The sequence below is a fragment of the Oryctolagus cuniculus genome, chromosome 19 (assembly GCF_051225735.1).
Source record: "Oryctolagus cuniculus isolate XC-2025 breed Fujian yellow rabbit chromosome 19, ASM5122573v1, whole genome shotgun sequence".
NCBI lineage: Eukaryota > Metazoa > Chordata > Mammalia > Lagomorpha > Leporidae > Oryctolagus > Oryctolagus cuniculus.
In genome coordinates, this window is record NC_142885.1 from 55,803,341 (window position 1) to 55,822,827 (window position 19,487).

At 42.7% G+C, this 19,487-nt stretch overlaps 3 protein-coding genes across 24 annotated transcripts in view; 1 reads left to right on the plus strand and 2 right to left on the minus strand.

The window, feature by feature from the left end:
• Positions 1-3,866, minus strand: part of REXO5 (RNA exonuclease 5) — a 72,468-nt gene extending 68,602 nt beyond the window's left edge. For 13 of the 14 annotated variants that reach the window (XR_016226148.1, XR_016226147.1, XR_016226150.1 and 10 more), the window contains exons 1-4: positions 3,649-3,866; positions 3,290-3,434; positions 1,865-1,977; positions 141-267 (exon numbers count right to left, since the gene is read on the minus strand). Coding sequence is in view for 6 of the 14 variants with exons in the window: in XM_051847881.3 (XP_051703841.2) it covers positions 141-267; positions 1,865-1,977; positions 3,290-3,430 (381 nt within the window). In the remaining 8 variants the exon portion in view is untranslated. The remainder of the gene's footprint in view (positions 1-140; positions 268-1,864; positions 1,978-3,289; positions 3,435-3,648) is intronic. The other variant, XM_089321576.1, reaches the window with a different exon arrangement.
• ERI2 (ERI1 exoribonuclease family member 2) overlaps positions 3,782-19,487 on the plus strand; it is a 38,626-nt gene continuing 22,920 nt past the window's right edge. For 5 of the 9 annotated variants that reach the window (XR_016226155.1, XM_089321580.1, XM_089321582.1 and 2 more), the window contains exons 1-8: positions 3,782-3,970; positions 5,588-5,655; positions 5,743-5,826; positions 6,494-6,621; positions 7,050-7,206; positions 9,046-9,146; positions 10,174-10,255; positions 10,794-10,882. Coding sequence is in view for 8 of the 9 variants with exons in the window: in XM_089321580.1 (XP_089177706.1) it covers positions 3,948-3,970; positions 5,588-5,655; positions 5,743-5,826; positions 6,494-6,621; positions 7,050-7,206; positions 9,046-9,146; positions 10,174-10,255; positions 10,794-10,882 (732 nt within the window). In the remaining variant the exon portion in view is untranslated. Of the gene's footprint in view, positions 3,993-5,587; positions 5,656-5,742; positions 5,827-6,493; positions 6,622-7,049; positions 7,207-9,045; positions 9,147-10,173; positions 10,256-10,793; positions 10,883-11,076; positions 12,648-19,487 lie in introns of those variants that run through there. The other 4 variants (XM_089321578.1, XM_008257830.5, XM_002711810.6 and 1 more) reach the window with 4 other exon arrangements.
• Positions 13,118-19,487, minus strand: part of ACSM3 (acyl-CoA synthetase medium chain family member 3) — a 39,359-nt gene continuing 32,989 nt past the window's right edge. Inside the window, exons 13-14 of the mRNA XM_002711809.6 lie at positions 14,117-14,236; positions 13,118-13,376 (exon numbers count right to left, since the gene is read on the minus strand). Coding sequence (XP_002711855.1) covers positions 13,290-13,376; positions 14,117-14,236 — 207 coding nt within the window. The 3' untranslated portion in view covers positions 13,118-13,289. The remainder of the gene's footprint in view (positions 13,377-14,116; positions 14,237-19,487) is intronic.

A 19,487-nucleotide genomic window follows, 5' to 3' on the forward strand; every position in this document is an offset into this window, starting at 1 on the left:
GAATCTTAGTCCTTTTTCCCTTCCAAACCCCATATTACTTGTTTAGGCAGGTTGCCAATTAGCATGGCCCCAGACACATACATTACTCTCAAGATCGAAGAACTTGATTCAGTCCCTAAAACACAGTTTTCTTGACTTACATGTCTGAACGCCTTTCGGAGAAATCGCAACTCCAAATAGAACCTGTAAAAGTGTAGCTGACTCATTCCCTGAAGAACAAAAACCACCACATTTTTCAGGCGGTTTTGGTGAAAAAGCTGGCACCATCTATTGAAAAACCAAATCAACACAGTTAACAGTGATGTCCTCAAGTCAGTTTATAGGCGTACAAGAGAAGTGTGGGGCACAAAGGTAGTAAGTGACAGCTAATGGAACTCATCATCCCTTACTGACTGCCTGGAACTAGAAGGCACGTATTACTGCATAAAATTCAATTAAAGAGGGATGGCGCCATGGCTCACTTGGTTAATCCTCCACCTGCGGCGCTGGCATCCCATATGGGCACCAGGTTCTAGTCCCAGTTGCTCCTCTTCCAGTCCAGCTCTCTGCTGTGGCCCGGGAGTGCAGTGGAGGATGACCCAAGTGCTTGGGCCCTGCATCTGCATGGGAGACCAGGAAGAAGCACCTGGCTCCTGGCTTCGGATGGGCGCAGCACCAGCCATTGCAGCCATTTGGGTAGTAAACCAACGGAAGGAAGACCTTTCTCTCTGTCTCTCTCGCTGTCTATAACTCTACCTGTCAAATAATAATAATAAAAAATTCAATTAAAGATCTCTTGAGCTAAATATTTGTTGCACTAAAATCAAGTAAAATACCAATTGAAGTATAATGCATTTAAATCCATTGTTCAATTAAGTTTTTAAAAAAATTTTTTTTATTTACTTGAAAGGCAAAGTGAGAGAGAGAGGGACAGAGAACCTTCTATTTTCTGGTTCACTCTCAAATGGCCTCAATGGCCAGGGCTGGTCCAGGTGGAAGCTAGGAGCCTAGAACTCCATTCAGGTCTCTGTCATGGGCGGCAGGAGCTTAAGGCCATTCACTTCTTTCCCAGGCACATTAGCAAGGAGCTGGATCGTAAGTGGAGCAACCAGGACACAAGCTGTGCTCCAGTATGGAATGCTGCTGTTGCAGGCAGCAGCTTAGCCCACTGTGCCACAACACTAGCCCCAACTAAACTTTGTTTTAAATTAGAACCAAGCTCACATTACAAAATTCATTCCCAAGATCCCAACCTACTCCACAGGCTTTCTTAAACTAGATAATCAAATGGTTAGCATCAAGAAATTTAGCTTTAGATAAATTTACAGGCAGACGGCATTATTTGTTGGTATAGAAGATGGCTTTTGAGGTATCTAAGTAATTTATAACCTCCTCCAGAGAGATGCTTGCATCTGAAAGTCTCTTTACTGCGACATACACAAAAAAAATGTTCGTAAGATATTTAACAATGGTATTGACAATATTGGAATTGTAAATTCTGTCATTGCTGTATATTTGTAAAAGGAAAAAACTGACTGAATTTTTAATATAGCATCATGTTATTTCAATTAGGTCTACAAAACCACACATAAAATAGCCTGAGAAATACTGTAATTAAAGGAAGCAGGCCAAACAGACACATACCCCATAAAGAAGGGAAGACCACCGCTCAGTTTTGACAAATTGTTGCCATGCTGGGCTTCTCGAAGAGAAAGAAAAACATGGCTTTTCATATAGGAACTCACAAACTTAGTTGTGAGGAGCCATAATACAAAGAAAAATTAGGATATGCTGCATGGCAAATAATGCCAGTAAGCCAGATATGGTCCTATAAACATCAATTTGAAACCTCTAGTCTATATCGCTATTTAAGTTCATTTCATACCTGGGTTTAGAAACACAGGATTTGCCCAGAACTGCATATTTTAGCAATTCACATAGCTGGCCATGGGTTACTTCACAGTTTTCAGCAAGTAAAACAGTAGATAAGCGAGGCTTCTGCAAATATATATCAGGGTACAGGAAACCGTGAGTATCAAAAACAGCAACAAAAGCAAATCATTATTTTAGCTTCTGATTTTTTAAAAAAGATTTATTTGAAAGGCTGAGTTACAAAGAAAGGGACAGAGATCAATCTGCCATCTACTGGTTCACTCCCCAAATGGCACCAATGACTGGACTGGACCAAAGCTAGGAGCCTGGAATTCTATCCAGGTCTCCTACATGGGTAGCAGAGGCCCAAGCACTTGGGTCATCTTGCGCTGCTTTCCCAGGCACATTAGCAGTGAGCCGGATCACAAAAGTGGGACTTGAACCAGTGCTCATATGGGATGCTAGCATCACAGGCAGTGCCTTAACACACTGTGCCACAACACTGGGCCCAATTTCTCATTATTTTAATATATATTCAAAGATAAGGAGCATTCTAATTGAAAATGAAAGCTAAAATGTGTGGAATGTCATTATTAATAAACACTGATACAGAATCCGAATTACAGATAACTACTTATGTGTTAAGGATAGTAGGATGAGTGAATCATGATTCATACTTTCAAGGCCTTGAGTAACAAGGGAACAAAATCCAACAGTCAGTTAATCCAACAGTGTAGGTAAGTGCTATTACAAAAGTAGAGGCGCAAAGAGGCTAACTGCTTTGGGGGTTAGTTTCAGGGATGGCTTTAGATTAAAACACTGGAGTAGAGTAAAAAAAATGAGTCTGCCAGGCTAGAGAGAAGTGAGTGTCCAAACATGAATTTGGGTTTAGCCGGAGCCAAGAGTATACATTGGCAGAGTAGTGGAGAAGTGAAGAACAGGAGCCAAGGCAAGATCACAGAAAATCTATGTGGTCTAACCTAAGCATAAGCTAAGCAATCAGAATTTATCATAAGATAACAGGGAGTTCAGGAGCCGGGGTAGTAGTAGGTTAAGCCTCCACCTGCACTGCCAGCATCCCACATGGGAGCCAGTTCGATTCCCGGCTGCTCCACTTCGATCCAAACCGCCTGGTAAAGCAGTGGAAGACGGCCAAGCGTTTGGACCTCTACATTCAGGTGGGAGACCCAGAAGGAGCTCCTGGCTTCGTACATAGTTCTAAGCACTTTAAACGTATTTTTTTAAAAAGATTTATTTATACTCATTGAATGAACACTCTTAGCACGTGCAAGGAGATAACAGTTTTAAAGCCCCAACTACAGCCCGAAGGGAAGAGATATCATCATTTCCATTTTACAGATCTGAGAGCGTGAATGAGTCTGACCTGCGCCCAGGGACCCCGAAGGCTCCAAACCTCCTCGGGCCTCCTGCTGCTCACCTTGGCCTCGGGCTGCCTCTCCTCCTCGAGATCCCAACGGACTCTCATCGCCTCAGACGCCCCGATCTGCTTGTTCGGGGCCCGTTTCCTCTTCCTGTCCTTTCTGGGATGCCCCCCGGTCCAGTCCTTCTCTGGCTCCATAACGCTGTGGAGAAAGATCATCTGGTACTGAGAAAACTCGGATGCCCAGATTCCATGGCCCCGGGAGCCTCTTAAAGCAAAAGCAGCAGGAGACTGACAACCTATAACCTCCCTGGGGAGAACTGCTCGATTCTCAGTTTACAGAGCTCCCTCCACCCGCCCGCAAAGCGTCAGCGTCCATGACCCCTGTCACAAGCAGCCCAAACAAACGGCTTTACCGTCCGCGTCTGGGGTCGGATTCGAAATGATTCCCCAACCGCGCCAACACGCCTCTGCCCACAGGCGAGGAAGGATCAGAGCCCTGCCCAGCGGCTTCCCCCGCCTAAAGCCACTCCCCACGCTCCGAAATCCGGGAGACGCCGAACAGAAGCCGAGCGGACAAGTCCCGGTGGCTCTCGCCGCTGCCGCCACGGCCGCAAGCACCGCCTCCACCGTCGCGCGGGTTCTTTGAACGGACCGGAAGTGAGCTTCCACGGACTTCCGGCGGCTGGCCTTCGAAGAGCTAGGAGTGCCGGGAATGGCGACGAAGCGGCTGGCGCGGTACGCTAGGGTGGTTCGTGAGGTGGGTGGCCCCCTGGTCAGGCGCTGGTGGCCGCGGCTGCGCCAGGCATGCGGCGTCGGCGGTGGCCGCCGCTGTTCTCCGCAGTCGCCAAGTCTCCGTAATGTGTCTGTGAGGATGCATCAGGGAGCATCCGCCTTTAAGCGACAGCGGAAGGAACCTGAAACCTGAGAGCTCCGGGTTCTTGAGTCTTGAGCCAGTGTCTGCCCATTCTGGGCCTCGAGGAAGGACTGGACGGGTAGAAGGTTCGAGGATGTTGACGTCACGCTGCGCACGTCGCCACGCTAGTGCTCCGTTTAATTCCTATTCTGAATCCCTGTTGCCTTCTCCCTGACTCCTGGACACAATGTGCCCATGTCGGGTTTCCAGAAGCAGTGTAATGAGTTAGTGAACAGCTCGAGCTTCAGCCCCGACTTGACGAACGAAAGCTGTGTTTGTGTGTGTGTGCTGTATCAGTTTTCATACACATAGTTTAGGTTACAGAAGTGTGTAACAGTTAAGGATTAAAGACATCATTAATCTTAGTTTAGTACCTGCTATGTACTAAACAGACATCATTAACGTACTAAAGACATCATTAATCTTAGTTTAGTACCTGCTATGTACTGACAGCTAAGAAAATGTTTAACTGTCAGTAAATGCTAATTATTCCCAAATCCCAGCATTTCCCTCATAGCTCATAACAAAAGCTGCCAACAACAGGTGTCTGCCTGGTTAAAAATGGCATGCTTGTTAAAGTAGTTTGTCTCACCCGCACTTAAAGCCGCAGCTCTTTTTTTTTTTTTTTTTTTTTTTTTTTTTTTTTTTAAGATTTATTTATTTGAAAGGCAGAGTTACAGAGAGGCAGAGCCAGAGAGCCAGTTAGGTCTTCCATCTGCTGGTTCACTCCCCAAATGGCCTCAAGGACAGAGCTAGGCTGATCTGAAGGCAGGAGTGTCTTCCCCAGGCTTCCATGTGGGTGCAGCGGCCCAAGGACTTGGGCCATGGCTTTTCCAGGCCGTAGCATGGAGATGGATTGGAAGTGGAGCAGCTGGGACTCGAGCCAGAGTCCATACACTACAGTGCCAGCCCCCATACACTACAGTGCCAGCCCCCTTAGTTCTTTCTTGGACTTTGCCATGCAGGCTTTGGGAGTCCTTTATCATAAACTGTGTCACTGATTTCAAGGACGTCTTGTTTCTTTACCCAGATTTTTTTTTTAAAGGTCCTAGAAGAGCCCTATGTTATGTTTACCTGTTCAGAACTGTTCTGTGTACGTAGCAATGACTGGGAAAAAAAGCTAAAATAATTTAAGCCTTTCAATGCATCTTTACCTTTACATTTGAGTTCCTCTTATTACTATAAAAGGGGGCAGATAAAATAAGTTTGAAAATACACGCTTTGAGGCCCATGCAGATAAGACGTCTCCTAAAATCAAAAGGGAATGGCAGGCATGACCCCAGGTCTTTTGCTCCTCAACTCTAGTTCAATTTCCCCTCACAACACAATAATGGGGGTTTCGCCACATGCCCTGTATCATTAATGTGGGAGCCTATATAAATAATCAGTGTGAGCGTGGATGAGTTCATTAATCACATAAGGTTGTTTTACATTTTTAGGCAGCTTGGATTAATTAGGAGAAAGTCAATTGCATCAGCAAGTGGAAATCTAGGAAGAGGCAAAGTCAGTAAGTAGTGTGCCGAGTTTCTTTGCATTTTGTAGCCTTGCACTTTGAATACTGGTAAAGCATTAAGAACCCCTTAATCTTTTACAGAGCAGTTGTTTCAGTACTTAATTGTCATTGATTTTGAGTCGACATGCTGGAATGATGGAAAGCACCACCATAACCAGGAAATAAGTAAGTCTGCACTGCCATTGGCCAAAGCTGGTCCAGATGAGTCCCTTTACAGTCTATAACTATAAACCAGCCAACAATTTAAGGAAATAGTCTATGAGTGTAGTTTAGTATGAAATTTAGGTCAGTGTTCAGCACATAGCAGACAATAAAAATCTTTTGGAGATGAATTAAGTATTTAGCCTCAATAACCAGCAAGGGTGATGATCAACCTTATTATTCCCCTATTGAAATGTAAATTGCATGAGGACTGGAGACTGTGTGGTTTCCTGGACTGGGATATTCCCCAAACATAGAACAATTCCTGGCAAAAGACCTCATTCTTGTCTAAAAAAGAACTAAATCTCAGATAACATACTTAGTGTGTCATTCATGAGTATAAAGTAATTGTTATAGGATTACATACAAAACTTTAGCTTAATAGAAACTGAAAAAAATACTTGTACAAAAAATACATTTCAGTGCTCTTCGTATTTAATAGTGGAAATATGTATTTTAAGTGTTCATAACTTGAGTATTTTGATTTTTTGGCATCACACTACTTTTGTTATTTTAATATGGTTTTACTGAAACTGTTTAATAATACTATTATATAAATCTGCTTAATATATTCAAGCATTAATTTTAAAAATTATATATTTAAATGTCAATTGATGTTTCTTTCATTTAGTTGAATTTCCAGCAGTATTGTTGAATACTTCAACTGGAGAAATTGAATCTGAGTTCCATACATATGTTCAACCTCAGGAACATCCAATTCTTTCTGAATTTTGCATGGAACTGACAGGCATAAAGCAGGTATGATACAAATTTTAAAATTCACAAGTCAGTTTCAAAAAGAAAAGCTACGTACTATTTGGCATCAGATTTATTCAGTGTTAAAAGAAATAAAGGAATAAAGGTTCCCCTGGAATCTTTACAAACTGGAATGAGTAGTTTCATGAAAATGAATATCTAATTTGTTTTGTTGAGGAGCTGGTGTTATGGCACAGTGAATGAAGCCACCACTTGCAACACTAGCATCCCCTATCAGAGTACCAGTTCAAGTCCTTTGTGAGTTCTACCCACTGTGTTATTTTTTCCCACGTGTTTTTACATCTCTTCACAAAATAAACTCTTGCCCATTTAGAACCTCTTCTTTGTTATGTCCGCTGATGAGCTCTGTCTTACAATACATGCTCAGTAGTTGTGGAATTTAACTGAATTCAGATTTTGTGACTCTACAGGCTCAAGTTGATGAAGGAGTGCCTCTGAAGATTTGCTTGTCTCAATTCTGTAAATGGATTCATAAGATCCAGCAACAGAAGAAAATTGTTTTTAGTACTGGAGTTTCAGAGCCTTCTTCTTCAGAAGTACAACCATGTACATTTGTTACTTGGTCAGGTAAAAAATAAGTTATGCTTACCAGTCATAAATGTGTAGTATTACCACTATGTAATCTTTATTTCCAATTTTATATTTGTGACCTAGAATGTTAACTTCCTAGGACAGAAAAAAATTTACATGCCTAGCAATTGTTAACCAAGAAAGTAAAATCATTCATATTTTTAAAGTTATCATTCTGGAACACCTTAAAGTTTTTAGCTTTAGCTTTAAGAATCATTGTAGATGTTCCTTTCTGTTCTGAATCCAGGCAAAAGATTTAGTAAAACCTTTTCTCATGATATTCTCTGTAGCTTTGAATAAAAAGAATCCTGATGCAGCTTACCTCCTTTGCTTTTATGCTTTGACACTTACTAACGTAGACTTCAAGAAAAAATTGGCCACTTAAATGAGGTCTTTTGGGGTGTTTTTGGTTTTGTTTTGTTTTGTTTTTAAAATTTATTGTATGTATTTGAAAGGCAGAGTTGCAGAGAGGCAGAGGCAGAGAGAGAGAGAGAGGTCTTCCATCCACTGCTTCACTCCCCAACTGGCCACAATGGCCGGAGCTGTGCTGATCCAAAGCCAGGAGTCATGAGCTTCTTCTGGGTCTCCCACATGGGTACAAGGGCCCAAGGTCTTGAGCTATCTCTTACTGCTTTCCCAGGCCATAGCAGAGAGCTGGATCAGAAGTAGAGCAGCAGGAACTCAAACCAGCACCCATATGGGATGCTGGCACTGCAGGCAGTGGCTTAACCCGCTACATCACAGCTCCGGCCCCCTAAATTAGGTCTTTTGTACAATTATGATATAGCATTGCCATCAATACTCATTAATAGCAATGCAGTGCCATTGACTATTATTACCATAACACTAATAGCCATGTTTGGTTTCAAGTTGCTATATAATATTTGGTTTCTAAATGATATTAATATTTTCTTAGAGCATAAGACATACATGGCTTGTAATTTAACACTTTACTGTTCTGAAATAGTGTTTTATTGAGTGTTTAAGAAGTGATTTTGAAACTTAGTCACCAAACTAATTTGTTATAGTTATATAAAGTGTATAATTAGGGGCCTGTGCTGTGGCATAGCAGATGAAGCCACTGCCTGCAGTGCCAGCATCCCAAATGGGCGCTGGTTTGAGTTCCTGCTGCTCTACTTCTGATCCAGCTCTCTGCTGTGGCCTGGAAAAGCAGTGAAAGATGGCCCAAGTCCTTGGGCCCCTGCACCCGTGTGGGAGACCCAGAAGAAACTCTTGGCTCCTGGCTTCTTTTTTTTTTTTTTTTTTTTTTTTGACAGGCAGAGTGGACAGTGAGAGAGAGAGACAGACAGAGAGAAAGGTCTTCCTTTGCCGTTGGTTCACCTTCCAATGGCCGCCGCGGCCGCTGATCCGATGGCAGGAGCCAGGAGCCAGGTGCTTTTCCTGGTCTCCCATGGGGTGCAGGGCCCAAGCACCTGGGCCATCCTCCACTGCACTCCCTGGCCACAGCAGAGAGCTGGCCTGGAAGAGGGGCAACCAGGACTAGAACCCGGTGTGCCGGCGCCGCTAGGCGGAGGATTAGCCTAGTGAGCCGCGGCGCCGGCTGGCTCCTGGCTTCTGATAGGCACAGCTCCAGCCTTTGTGGCCATCTGGGGAGTGAATCAGCAGATGGAAGACCTCTCTCTCTGCCTCTGCCTCTCTGTAACTCTGCTTTTCAAATAAATCTTAAATAAATAAAGTGTATAATTATTAGTTATTAGCAAAGAAGTTAAGTTTTGCTGATCTATTTTAAATCATCTTCTAGCTTTTATTTGCAAATGGTGATAGCATAAAAAATGTTAATATTGACTGTGTTCTATTTTGATGTATTTAAAACAGACTGGGACTTGGGAGTTTGCTTGGAGTATGAGTGTAAGAGAAAACAACTGTTAAAACCTGTGTTTTTAAATTCTTGGATTGATCTCAGAGCAACTTACAAGGTAAAGGTCAAACATAGTTGCATGTTTACTTTCCTTCTGTTGAAAAATGGTTACATTTTATCCTACATAGGGATATGAGTTTCTACAAATAAGATATTTTCTTGGGTTGGGCATTTGGCACAGCAGTTAAGACACTCCTTGGGATGCCTGCATCCCATATCAGAGTGCCTGAATTCAAGTCTCAGCTCCACTTCTGACTCTAGCTTCCAGCTAATGTGCACCCTGAAAGGCAGCACCCTGCTGGCTCAAATATTTGGGTTGCTACCACCCATGTGGGAGACTTGGATTGAATTCCTGGCTCTTGGCTTTGGCCTGGCCCAGCCCCAGCTATTATGAGCATTTGGGGAGTAAACCAGCAGATGGGAAATTGGTCTCTCTGTCTTTTGTATAACTGGCATCCCATATGGGATGCCAGCGCTGCAGGCAAAGGCTTAACCTATTATGCCACAGCACTGGCCCCTAAATAAATGAAATAAGATATATTTTAAAATAAGAAGATACTTTTTTTTTTGAGATGGTCTCATAAATATATTTCTGAAAGTATTGGAAAACAACAAAAAGAAAAAACATTTCCAATCTAGTAGAACTAAAAGTTATGATAGGGGTCGGTGCTGTGGTGTAGTGGGTAAAGCCTCAGCCTGCAGTGCCAGCATCCCATCTGGGCACCGGTTTAGGTCCCGGCTGCTCCACTTCCCATCCAGCTCTCTGCTATGGCCTGGGAAAGCAGTAGAAGATACCCCAGGTTCTTGGGCTCCTGCACCCTTGTGGGAGACCCAGAAGAAGCTCCTGACTCCTGACTTTAGATCGGCGCAGCTCTGGCTGTTGCAGCCAGTTGGGGGATGAACCAGTGGATGGAAGACCTCTCTCTCTTTATGCCTCTCCTTCTTTCTCTATGTAACTCTTTCAAATAAATAAATATATCTTTCAAAAACAAAACAAAACAAAAAAAATTATGATAAGTGGTTAATGCATAGCCTTTTAAGTACTAACCACTTTTTTTAAGCTCTGACTTCTTTTGTTTGGTTAGCTTTTTTATAGGAGAAAACCAAAAGGACTAAGTGGTGCCTTGCAGGAAGTGGGAATAGAATTCTCAGGAAGAGAACATTCTGGTAAGTATAAACTTAAAATAATTTTATTATGTAAGTTATTTGAAGTTTATAAAATTTTTCATATAATTCTCATTTTTGACAGTTTCATTCATCAGGAATATCCATCAACACAGAAAAAGTTCTTGATCTATATAATTCAAGACTTTGAAATTATCCCTTTCATAAATTTTATAAAGACTGTCATCTGTTGGCTTTCTGTTTGCTAAAAAGAATCAGCCAAATAAAGTGGAAATTAAATAAATGCTCAGATAATTTAGTGGACTAGTGAAAAAGTTGAATAACACTATTAGATTACTCACAAATTATGGTCCCTACAGGTTATTGATCACACTTTGGGGAACTAACAAATTTTCACATCCTTCTCTGAACATAAAAGAGATCTTTTATTGGTAACGCTGCCACAGCATTGTGACCAATATTAGCAGAGGATCATAAAACTAACAATTTAACCCAATTTCTTTTTAAGTGGTGGGGTTTTTTTTGCTGGTTTTTTTTTTTTTTTATATATTATTACTACTAAATTCAGTGTTTGATTCAGGGTTGGATGATTCTCGGAATACTGCCCTTCTTGCTTGGAAAATGATCAGGGATGGTTGCCTAATGAAAATCACAAGATCCTTGAACAAGGTTAGTGGCGTCTTACCTCTTCATTTGGTCATCTCTAACTCCAGAAGCAGTCATAGATTCATTAAAATGTAGATTTCATTTGTGTAGTCATTTATCAATTAGTGACTTTTTCTTTTTTGTCACACCTAATGTATACTGAAGAAATTGTAAATACACAGTTTCTAAAGCTGTTGGATTTGTCTGTGGAATCGTAGGTTCCCACTAAGAAGAATCCCAACATTCTGACCAGAAATTTGAACATAAATCAAGTTGAAGAAACGCCTGCCTGCCACAGTAACATCCAGAGTCCCATCATATATGATGGGGAGCCTAAAAATTCTATAAATTCTCAGGAAAAAATTCAAATGAGGTCAGTGTGTGTGAATTCTCCTAGGAAGTTACAGCAGCATCATTTCCAACCAAAGAATGACTTAAAAGCGGGCTTTCACAACATCCAAAGTTGCTTATCTCTTTGTAGTGCCAAACCCTCTACTTCTCTGGGACAGTTGCAGTCTCCCACCTTGAATTCACCTATCCATATACAGAAGCAAAGACAAAATGACCATCTTGCATTTAATACCAAATCTAAGTCTTTAACAACTAGTTCAGAATTAGTACTTGTTTCTACCACCATTCCATCTGTTAATCATGGTTGTGACGTGGAAATGAGTTCTGTTCCTGACTGTTTACCTATGTTGACTGATTGGGAGGATGTAATTTTACTGCCAGCATCTCAGCCTGATCAAAATATAGATTGTACAGCTCCCATTAGTGTCTCAGGTACCTCATTTAGTTCTGGAGAAAGATCAGTGGTTTTAGAAGAACCAGAAATGCTAAGCTATGAAAATTTGGAAGGCATAGAGAAAACTCCTCAAAGGTTTGAGACCTCCAAGTCTATTGTGTATCAGAGTCCTCATACTACTATTTATAATGTAAAAGAAACCAAAGATCTAGGTTCAAATGTTTCTGCCTTTAAGTTACCTGAATACAAATCAAGTAGCTTCAACACTATTAATGCCAGTACATCTCATCCTTCAGTTTTGAGAAAACCTCCTCTTCTCCTAGGTGGTACTAAAAGGAATCCATCTAGTCCCCCAACTTTCCCACCAGCAAAAAAACAGACCTTTACTATTCATGAAGAAAAGCCTACTTCATCTGATTGCTCCCCAGTAGGGAATTCTTCCCAGAAAGTTCTCCCCGCTGTATTAACTTCTACAGTTAACCCACAGGAGCCTTGGAAGAGTGGGAAAATGACACCTCCCTTATGCAAGTGTGGCCGAAGATCTAAGAGACTTGTTGTTTCTAATAATGGACCAAACCATGGAAAAGTCTTCTATTGTTGCCCTATTGGGAAATATCATGAAAACAGAAAATGTTGTGATTATTTCAAATGGGAACAAACTCTTCAGAAGGAAAAAGCCAGCAGCATGGTTCAGTCTCATTTCACAGGGCAGCTCGTTTTTAGTTCTCCAGAAACAAACCATGTTCCTGACAGGAATTCGAGCTTTTCTATTAAAAATACTTTGAGACTCAGACCTTCAATGAGGAATTGATAGGCTTAACTTCATATCCAAGCTCTGTTTCTATTTAATCTGACTTAGTGCAAGAAAGATTTAAGGACATGTCTAAGCTCTGTATACTACACTTGAACTATCATACATACATACAAACTGAAAGAGAAAAGATAAATTTATGACCTTCCACTTTCATTCACCAATTGTCTAACATTTGTATTCTGTTTATTCCTGTATGAATCCTAATTGTTCATTAAATTCCCAAACCTGAATATTCTGTTGTCTTATCCTATTTATATATCATATATTATTGTTTGCTGAAGAACCACAAATGAAATATTTTGTAAACTGTATTTATCAAGTTAAATAGAAAAAGCAACAATAGTATATGACATCTGCCTTTTGTAGTTGGACCTTGAAACAAATTTTAAACTCTTTGAATAAAAAGGTGACTAATAAAAATCCCTAACTTACTTTCAGGAAGAAACTTGAACTTAAAGAATTACTAAACTCTTTGATATTATTTTTATTTTTCTGGAAAGTTTTGTGAGTTGTTTAGTTTTATTTCAAGGCTTGCAGTTGGTTCTAATTTTATATATCAATATTTAGAAAGAATTATTCAGCTAAAGTTTGAAATGTTTGGTTCAGAAGCTGATTCTATACTATACATTTAAAATTTTCTCAGCATTTGATGAAACACTTTATATTATCAAATTATAGAGACATTGACACTCATGGAGAATAATTTACTGAATGTTTTATTTCAAAATTCAGCCTTTAATTTCATAACCACAAGATATTTTAAATCAACTTATCAGCCTATTACCACATTTTTTATCACCTCTCCATAGTTCTGTGGCCTCTGCAGATTTATAAATACCATGTTTGGATAACAGCATATTAATGGAGTGATTTTACATTGTTTTCCATTCCTTCTTCCTCAGTTCATTTCTTTTTATCTTCCCACTGATAGTCTTTGGCAGCTCTTGAATAAATTCTATCTGTTGGTATCAAGGGGAAGAAAATTATCCCAGATTTCCCCATTAGATAAAGCCAATTATATAGCATTTTTTTAAAAATGAATTCTGGGTGAAAGTTGAGGGTACCCATTAGGTTGAGTTTTTGATGTCAAGCTAAAAGAGAAATGGGTATTGTCTAGAAAAATTTTCTTGATAGTATTCACTGCAGGTCCAGTGAACCAGATGACTAGATACATGAAGGTATGAGTTTTCATTTTGATTTCAAAGATTATGGTTGTTATCCATATATTATTAGCTTGCAACATTTGGCATAGCTTGTTTTTTTTTTTTTTTTTTTTAATTTTTTTTGACAGGCAGAGTGGACAGTGAGAGAGAGAGACAGACAGAAAGGTCTTCCTTTGCCGTTGGTTCACCCTCCAATGGCCGCCGCGGCCGGCGCGCTGTGGCCGGCGCACCGCGCCGATCCGATGGCAGGAGCCAGGAGCCAGGTGCTTTTCCTGGTCTCCCATGGGGTGCAGGGCCCAAGCACCTGGGCCATCCTCCACTGCACTCCCTGGCCACAGCAGAGGGCTGGCCTGGAAGAGGGGCAACCGGGACAGAATCCGGCGCCCCGACCGGGACTAGAACCCGGGGTGCCGGCGCCGCTAGTTGGAGGATTAGCCTAGTGAGCCGCGGCGCCGGCCGAGAAGGTTCATTAAGAAGAAAAAATAAATCGCTGAAAGTTTCTGAAACATAGAAAATGCTCATCACAGGATGCTCACCTTTCTGGGATATTTGTAGGGTGCTGTAGTTTTTTTCACATGCTCCTGAATCTCCTTTTTCAATTGTTCTTGATCCTGTGACTTGTATTCAGGGTTCAGAACAATAAAAGCCTTTACCACCTAAAATAAATATTTGAAACACCAGGAAGATGAATTGTGTTTTCTAATTTTAGAATGTTTTCTTATTTTCTCTAACTGGGAATTTTAAGTGCATGAATTTTAAGGGCCAGAGGGTTTAATAGAATTTGATCCCAGCGCTGTACTCTTAAGCCAGCCAATTGACTCCCATACCTCCTGGTCTGTACCCAGTACAAGAAAGGGTCTGGGACCTGCTTTCTTTATGATCTACTTTTGAACCCTCTCTCCTAACCACATCTTGAAGTCTGCTTTCCAACCTGCTTTTGGTTATTTCTGCCTTTAACTTACCACCTTATCTTTTAACTCCTTCTTTAAGGTTTTGTCTTGGAAACTTGGCAATGCACTGAACACTGCCTCTTGAGTAACAACAAAACCTGTTTTAGACTAGCTTCTAGATCTTCACCATCAGTGTTGCCCATATAAACAGCTGTCCCACTGAGTTGGCCATATCCTTGTTGAAAAGAATAGTTCACTGATACCATGCATTCTTTATACAAAGTTCTCATGATTCCAACAGCCGCTTGACTATTGACCCACTTACCTGATCCTGAGGAACAAGAGTAGACATAGTGTAGTAGCTTTAGCTATCTAACTGGCACAAGAAAAATCTCATCAATTTATTCTCTCAAACCCAAAGTTCATCCTTTGAGTGTTCTAGGCAATCTAATATAGAGTTTTTTGACTTTTAATGGAGAAGAAGAAAGATAGGCCCTCCCTGGGAAAGCAGTAAAAGGTGGCCCAAGTCCTTGGGACCCTGCACGCACATGGGAGACCAGGAAGAAGCACTTGGCTCCTGGCTTCGGATCCAGCCGTTGCAGCCATTTGGGGAGTGAACCAATGGATGGAAGACCTTTTTCTCTGTCTCTCCCTCTCACTGTAACTCTACCTCTCAAGTAAATAAATAAAATCTTAAAAAGAAAAAAAAGATAGGTCCTCCCTCACTTGTAGCCTCATTCAGAAGTATATTTGGGATCCTGTCATGTTCTCTCCTGGACACTGCCATTCATTGTCTCCCCTAGGGGCATGACTAGCTAACTCAGCTAGAATGTACCACCAAATCCAGGTTACCAGCCCAGGATTGCCATGGATGATGCTTCCCTGTAAGCAAAATTCCAAGACAGCCCTCTTGACTTTTTTATGATTAAGCATCCTGCACGTAGATGAGTGAAAGATTAGGTTTTTAAAGATTTATTTGTTTGATGTTTTACTTGGGTTAATGAGCGAAAGGGAGACAAAGAAATCTTCCATGTGCTGGTTCACTCCCTCAGTGGCTGCAATGGCTGGGGCTTATGAAGGCCAAAGCCAAGAGTCTGAAACTCCATCTAAGTCTCCCACTTTTGTGGCAGGGCCCCAAGTATTTGGGCTATCTTCCTCTGCTTTCCCAGACACTTTAGCATGAAGATGGATTATAATTGGAGCAGCCAGGACTTGAACCAGTACCCATAGGGAATGCCAGCATTGCAGGCAGCAGTTTAACCCCTGTGCCAGGCACCAGCCTGAAGTGAAAGCTTATTGAATTGATAGATTCATGTTTCCAGCTTAAAAATAAGATGGCAGGGCCAGTATTGTGTGGTGCAATGGGTTAAGTAGATGCCTGTAATGCCAGCATCCCATATCTGAGTGTGCAAGTTTGGGTTCCAGCTGCTCCATTTCTGATCTAGCTTCCTGCTGGTCTGCCTGGGAAGGCAGTAAAGTATGACCCATATACTTGGGCCCCTGCCCCTGTGTGGGAGACCAGAATAGGGTTCCTGGCTCCCAGCTTAGGCCTGGCCCAGAACTGGCTGTGCAACCATTCAGCTGTTTGGGTACTGAACCAGTAGATGGAAGATATTCTCTCTCTCTCTCTCTCTCTCTTTCTCTGTTTCTCTCTCAGTTTCTCTCTCCATTGCTCTGCCTTCCAAATAAATCTTGTGAAGTAATGGTTAGCTGATAATGTTAGGAATATTTTGAAGTTGAAAACTGCAACAGTGTTTAAGAAAGACAAGTATGAAAATGCATACAATAGATGCCAGAGTTGTGGCATAGTGGGTAAAGCTGCTGCCTGTGATGCCAGCATCCCATATAGGCACTGGTTCAAGTCCCAGCTGCTCTGCTTCCAATCCAGCCCCCTGCTAATGGCCTGGGAAAGGCAGGTGTTTGGGTCCCTGCCATCCCGTGGAGGACCTGGATGAAGCTCCTGGCTCTTGGCTCCTTCCTGGCTTAGGCTTTCTCAGCCTTGGCCATTGTAGCCATCTAGGGAGTGAACTCATGGATGAAAGATTCTCTCTCTGCCTCTCTACCTCTCTACCTGTCTGTCTGTCTGTCTCTCTCTCTCTCTCTCTTTCAAATAAAAAACCTACTAAAAATGCACACAATAGTATTGTTCCAAGATTACATATGGCGGGCCGGCGCTGTGGCTCACTAGGCTAATCCTCCGCCTTGCGGCACACTGGCACACCAGGTTCTGGTCCCAGTCGGGGCGCCGGATATTGTCCCGGTTGCCCCTCTTCCAGGCCAGCTCTCTGCTGTGGCCAGGGGTGCAGTGGAGAATGGCCCAAGTGCTTGAGCCCTGCACCCCATGGGAGACCAGGAGAAGCACCTGGCTCCCGCCATCGGATCAGTGCGATGCGCCGGCCGCAGCGCGCTGGCCGCAGCGGCCATTGGAGGGTGAACCAACGGCAAAGAAAGACCTTTCTCTCTGTGTCCCTCTCTCACTGTCCACTCTGCCTGTCAAAAAATAAAAAAAAAAAAAAATTACATATGGCAGGTAGATAAAAATGATCAGTATTTGGGATATCGTCCTCCAATCTTCATTTCCTGTTTCTTGTTAATTCTGGAACTTCCTGCCCAGTCAGGCTTGGCAGAACCTGGTCTGACGAAAGACCCAACCAAGTCAGAATAGGTCTGCCACCACAAAGAAAACTGCTATGACGTGCAGCACACCATCATTTTGTACAAGGACAGTTTATTTGAGACATCTACCTGCATGTTCTGTCAGGAAATGGTGCAGTCCACTAGTGTTGGGAAAATAGCCAAGCTTTCCCCCTCACTCTGACTAATGCAAGCTCTATGCCAAGACCTCAGAGCTGTGTGGATGTGTTTACCCACTTACAGCCCTTAGTTCTCTTATACTCTGGAGTAGCAGGTGTCTGCCAAGCCAAGCATCGTCCTGGATGCTCAGATGTCATCCGGTTCCTAGTAAGCCCCTCCCTGAATGGACAAAAATGATGATGGCTGATGGTAGGGGAAAGACGTGGGAGTGGCTGAGACTGATGAAACCCTCTGATGGAGTATAGTATGAAGACACAAACTTCCATAAGCACTGATTCTGTTCCTTGCTCTTTTGTGCCCATATTATTCCTTTTTTTTTTTTTTTTAAGTCAAAGTCACACAGAGGAGAGGCAGAGAGAGAGATCTTCCATCGATGCATCACTCCCCAATTGGCTGCAATGGCTAGAGCTGCGCCCATCTGGAGCCAGGAGCCAGGAGCTTCTTCTGGGTCTCCCACGTGGGTGCAGGGGCCCAAGGACTTGGGCCATCTTCTACTGCTTTTTCAGGCCATGGCAGAGAGCTGGATCAGAAGTGGAGCAGCCAGGTCTTGAACAGGTGTCCATATGGGATGCCGGCACTTCAGGCCAGGGCTTGAACCCGCTGTGCCACAGTGCCAGCCCCCCCAAAGTATTTTTTTCAGGGGCCAGTGCTCTGGCATAGAAGTCAAAACAAAAAACCTCCACCTGGAGTGCCAGCAATCCATATGAGCACTGGTTTGAGTCTTAGCTACTCCACTTCCCATCCAGCTCCCTGCTAATGCACTTCAGAAAGCATCAGAAGATGGCCCAAGTACTTGGGCCCCTGCACCCATGTGGGAATCCCAGATGACACTCCTGGCTTCGGCCTGGCCCAGCCCCAGCCTTTGTGCCATTTGGGGAGTAAGCCAGCACATGGAACATCTCTCTCTTTCCTTCTCTATATCTGCCTTTGAAATAAATAAATCTTAAAAAAAAAAAAAAAAGTACTCCCTTCAATGGTAATAGGGGCTTTCAACCTAGCAACTGTGCAAACTGTCAAACGCCAGCTGCTGGTCAGTTTAGAGATCAAGTTACAGAATGTACTCTTTCATCAAAGATCAGTTGGGAAAATCAGTTCTTGGGGGAGATCTACCCTTGCTCTACTGCAGCACTCACATCTTCTCTTCCTGCCTTAAATCCAAGAAACTGTTCAACCCCTGAAGTTGAATACCTTCTAACTCTCTCCCATATCCCATGCCTCAAGCCCCTATACCTATAATTGACATAAGGAACTTAAATATAGGAAGTTCCAGATTTATGATGACATCAATAAACTTGGTTCAGTATTCAAAGGGATGTAGAATGGAGAAATACTTGTGAGTACTTGTAGCCCACTTTAGGCAAACCCTGAATGCATGCTATAGATGGGCAGGCAAAACCCAAGAGGCTCTGTCTGGCCAACAAGGCCTAAAAAGTTGCATGGTACCTTTAATCCCAAACTACCACATGGTCAGAACCAACAGGAGTGGGCTTTCAGAACTTCCGAAAGCTCTGTCTACCTCCGCAGCCTGGTTATGGCTACTTCAGTTCCTATGTCTGACCTTGCTGCTACCTACAACTTAATCCTATCTAGCTGACCTCTGCCCTTCCATCCTGGTGTGAACACAGATTGTTGGCAATCACACCATCTTTGTTCCAGCCCTCCTCGGAAAATATTCCAATTGTTTCCAGTATGGTTTTTTTTTTTTTTTTTAAGATTTTTAATTTATTTGAGAGGTAGAGTTACAGAGAGAGAGTGGGATAGACAGAGAGAAAGGTCTTCCATCTGCTGCTTCGCTTCCCAAATAGCCACAATAGCCAGATCTGGGCCAAACCAAAGCCAGGGGCCAAGAGCTTCTTCCGGGTCTCCCAAGAGTGCAGAGACTGCTCCCAAGGGTGCAGAGACCCAAGTACTTGGGCCATCTTCTGCTTTCCCAGGCCATAGCAGAGAGTTGGATCAGAAGAGGAGCAGCTAGGACTAGAACTGGCACCCACAGGGGATGCTGGTGCTGCAGGCAGAGACCTAGCCCACTGTGCCACAGCACTGGCCTCCCAGTATGTTTTTCAGTCACATTCTGTAATTGGTCTTTTTGACTAAAATATTTAGAGAATTTGAATAATTGTCTCAATGAACTTGTTAGGGGACTGCAGCTGTGGCACTGCAGGTTAAGCCACCTGCTTGTGATACTTGCAACCCACACTGAAAC